Here is a 3,868-nt window from a genome sequence, read left to right on the forward strand (position 1 = left end):
ATATGTATATGTATATATATATATATATATGTATATATACATACATATATATATATATATACACACGTAAATTAAAAAGTTCTTCCGAAGCGGGTGACGGGATTTCGATTCCGGCTGCCGACAGCTTCTTACGGGCAACCCCCCAAACAATTTTTTTCTTTCTCTTTTTTGTGCCGACAGTGCTATATATGTAAATATGAAAGTTCAGGTATGAGATATGTAAATGCATAAAAATTGTGTGCCATGTATGTAAATGTCCTATTATGTTTTATATACAGTAGTTAATCCATGTTTAGCATCATACTTTGCTTTATTTGAAGTAAAAAAAAGTTACACTATGCTATCCCAGTCTGAATGTGCGAAGGTTGGAAGGAGAGCCATACTTGCAACCTTCCATTTACATTTTCCATATTTTAATGCACACAAAATGGTTAATTTACTACCATCTGAAGATAAATATTTTGATTTTTTTTTCTTGCTTTTGGCCTTCTATTGTAAAGCGCACGTCTAACATTGCCTAGAGAAGTATGTTTTATTGAACACTACTAACCGTAAATCCTTGTACCACGTAATCTATGAATAGGAAGCTACTGAGTTGTTAAAGGATGGAATTGATTTGGTTACAGACGCTGATACAGCCCTTTCGAACTTACTGTCTTACCCACTTGAATCCACTTTAGCAAGGTAATTTGTAATGATCATTGACTAAATTAAAATAGGGGCATTTACATGCATACCACCCAATTCCAATGTCTGTACATATCTAACACTTACAATTCACTTTTTAAATGTATACCACCCAAATCTTTCATGTCACAAAAAAAATATCACGGTTTTTAACTTTTAAAAAGTGAAATACATGCTTTCATGTATAGATAAGGTGGCATGCATGTAAAAATGGAAGTTTAAATATTAGGTTTGTAAATACATAAGAATTGAATGGTATGCATGTAAATCTTTCTAAAATAAAACTTTTATGCTTGGTATTTGTTTTATCAACTGAATGTCATGTTTAACCTTCAGTGCAGAATGCAAACCCATTGTTGAAGATAATTTGTTTGATTTGGCGACCAGCTTGCTTTCTGCTTACGACAGCGGAGACCTGCTTGAAGCACTCAAGGATGGACCTGCAGGTTGGCAAAAATGGGTCAAGAACTTTGGCAAACAATTGAAACGCAAGGTTGGTAAACTTGAAAAATGCTTCTTCTAATTTTAATTCTCTGTGAGCGCTTTATCCCTCCGGATCTTAATTTTTTGATTCATACAAATGTTTTAGTTAGTGCGTTGATACTTCCACAAGTTAATTTTTAATTCATGCTGCAAGAGCCATGGGCTGTTTTTCAAAATCTCTCTTTATAATAGCCTCATTCTAGGTTTTGTATGCACCAAACAGTTTAATGAAATTTTGTGGCTATGAGGTATAACTGTCTTGGAAGTTGTTCATAAGGTTTTAAGGGGCATTTACATACATCCCACCCAACTCTTATGTATTTACATATTTGACACCCCAATTTTGCTTCTTTTCATTTATACCACCTAAATCTTTTGTATCACATAAAAAAGATTACTATTTTAACTTTTAGAAAGTGAAATACACATTTTCATGCATAAGTGGCATGTATGTAAAAGTTAAAATTTAGGTATTAGATATATAAACACATTAGGAATCTGAGTGGTATGTACGTACATCTACCATAGCTCTACCATATATTGTTTTCCACTTACCAGAAACTTATAATCAGACGATGCGGTTAAATTTTTACATGCATGTCACACAATTTTTATGTATTTACATATCTAACACCCAAAATTTGATATTTGCACTCCAACACCTTGGTGTAATAAATCTATGCATGAAAATGCGTATTTCACTTTTAAAAAGATAATGGTGGTGGTATTTTTGACGTGATGTTACATATTTGAACAGTATTTGTATAAATATGAATGCATAAGGATTGATTGTATGTAAATGCCTCAAAATAAAAGTGATCTCAAACAGCCCTTAAATTGTTAAAAATGCACAATTCCATGCCATCTTGATCACGATTTTTCCATCATTTCGACGTTGGAACAGCATACTAGTTTTCTCAAGCAAACATCCTAAAGCTAAACATCCCATCTTTGGATTTGATCATGCAGGGGAAGTCTCTTTTCATGCCCCTTCGGCTGTTGCTTACAGGAAAGCTCCATGGTCCTGAAATGGGTGGCAGTATCAGCTTAATATATAAAGCTGGGATTTGTGGGGCGATCAGTCGACAAGCAGGTTTTATAACGTTGGAAGAAAGGTTCCAGGTGCTGCGAGAAATAGATTGGGATGCATTTGACTTTGAGAAGAAACAGTCAGGTGCAGATTCTGTTGCCACTGTGTCTTATTAATCAATGGTTAAGAAGTTTTTGATTGAGAGCTTGAAATATCCTCCTGATCGAATTATTTGTATTCTTTCAACACAATAACATTATTTTTTTGAAATTTAGATGCAAGTTTGACTCATGTATCGAACCTTTTCTTGCTAGAAAAGATGTTCGATGATTTAATTCTATGTTGTTGTTGTTGTTGTTGTTGTTGTGAATGCTCTGTTATTGGTAATGGTTGAGCCAAGGAGGGGCTGGAGTCGATGTATGATTATGTATAGTATGAAGAAATTAATTTTAATGCCTCTCTTGACTATATAAATTCTATAACTTCTGCTTCTCAATTTGAGATAAATTTGTTTGTTGTTTTTGTTCTTTTCCATTTAAAATTATGATTTTATTGCTGATTATTTTCCATTGACATGCATGTCAAGGTCAGCGCAGATCTGCGTTGATATTTGTTTTGACCCGAAAAGAATTTAAATTTAAACGGTCTGAACAAACATATATACTTGACAGTTAATGTCTAGAGCTTAAAAGTACCATTATATTCTCCTCTTCCATTACCAAGCTATCATCCCTTCCATCAAGTAAGCTGAAACCCCCCCATGGCAGCAGCCGCCTCGCTCCCCTGCGGCGGACTGATGGCGACCCAAAGCAAGGAGATGGTGATTGCAACGAGACCCGACCAGACGTAGATAATCGTAGGCGTCTTTCCCCTCCTCCCCATCAATCCTTTAGCAAAAGGATATAGATGTGCGAGCACCCAGAAGCTGAAGAACCCGCCGCCCAGCAGCTTGCTCCAATCCGGCCGGCTGCTGTAGATTGTTCTCGCGAAGCCTACCGCAATGGCGATGATGTTGACCATCATGATGGTGATGGGCGGTATCATCAGTGACGTCCATTTCACTATGTAAAGCTCAGCAAAGGCGTCGTCTTCATCGTCCGTCGCTGACTTTGCCGTCAGGGTGAATGAGATCTCTATTCCAGCCACCACCTGTTCATTAATTAGAAAAAAAAAAATCATTTTTTGAACTTCAAACAATCTGATCATTAATTTGTTGCTCAACGAAGCACCTTCAACATCCCCTGCACCACTGCAGCAAGATGAGCAGACGTCCCAGAGATTAGCCAGAACTGCTCGTTCCTCCACCACTCCTCAAGCCCGACGCCGGACCACCGGACCTCTAAAATAGCAAGCAACGTCAGCGTGATGCTGATGATGAGAAGATAAACAAGGAACGAGACGCTGAGTGTCTCCACTATGAAATGTCCGGAGAAGAGCGAGAGCGCCGGGAGAAAGCAATACACCAGCAGAAAAACGGAGGTGAAGGGGTATAAGCCGACGTTGAGATACGCAACCCGCTGAAGAAAGCAGAGGCGGCGAGAGGCGAGGAGCGCGTTGTTGCGCGAGAAGAAGATCTCGACCGAACCCGTAGCCCACCGGAGCACCTGATGCAGCCTATCCGTGAGGTTGATGGGCGCGGAGCCGCGGAATGCGTCGCGGCCGGCTGGA

The 3,868-nt window shown here is 38.4% G+C and overlaps 2 protein-coding genes across 3 annotated transcripts in view; one reads left to right on the top strand and one right to left on the bottom strand.

Moving 5' to 3' along the window:
- The window catches only part of LOC110021712 (glutamate--tRNA ligase, chloroplastic/mitochondrial), a 49,381-nt gene extending 46,707 nt beyond the window's left edge, over window positions 1–2,674 (top strand). Inside the window, exons 11-13 of one of the 2 annotated variants that reach the window (XM_020720310.1) lie at window positions 584–684; window positions 1,024–1,180; window positions 2,140–2,674. In XM_020720310.1, the coding sequence (XP_020575969.1) occupies window positions 584–684; window positions 1,024–1,180; window positions 2,140–2,376 (495 nt within the window). In that variant the 3' untranslated portion in view covers window positions 2,377–2,674. Of the gene's footprint in view, window positions 1–583; window positions 685–1,023; window positions 1,181–2,139 lie in introns of those variants that run through there. The other variant, XM_020720311.1, reaches the window with a different exon arrangement.
- An 89-nt stretch (window positions 2,675–2,763) lies between these two features.
- The window catches only part of LOC110021713 (cellulose synthase-like protein D4), an 11,674-nt gene continuing 10,569 nt past the window's right edge, over window positions 2,764–3,868 (bottom strand). The window contains 2 exon segments of the mRNA XM_020720312.1: window positions 2,764–3,349; window positions 3,430–3,863. Coding sequence (XP_020575971.1) covers window positions 2,939–3,349; window positions 3,430–3,863 — 845 coding nt within the window. The 3' untranslated portion in view covers window positions 2,764–2,938.

The sequence above is a fragment of the Phalaenopsis equestris genome, unplaced genomic scaffold, assembly GCF_001263595.1.
Source record: "Phalaenopsis equestris unplaced genomic scaffold, ASM126359v1 Scaffold000140, whole genome shotgun sequence".
NCBI classification, from domain to species: domain Eukaryota; kingdom Viridiplantae; phylum Streptophyta; class Magnoliopsida; order Asparagales; family Orchidaceae; genus Phalaenopsis; species Phalaenopsis equestris.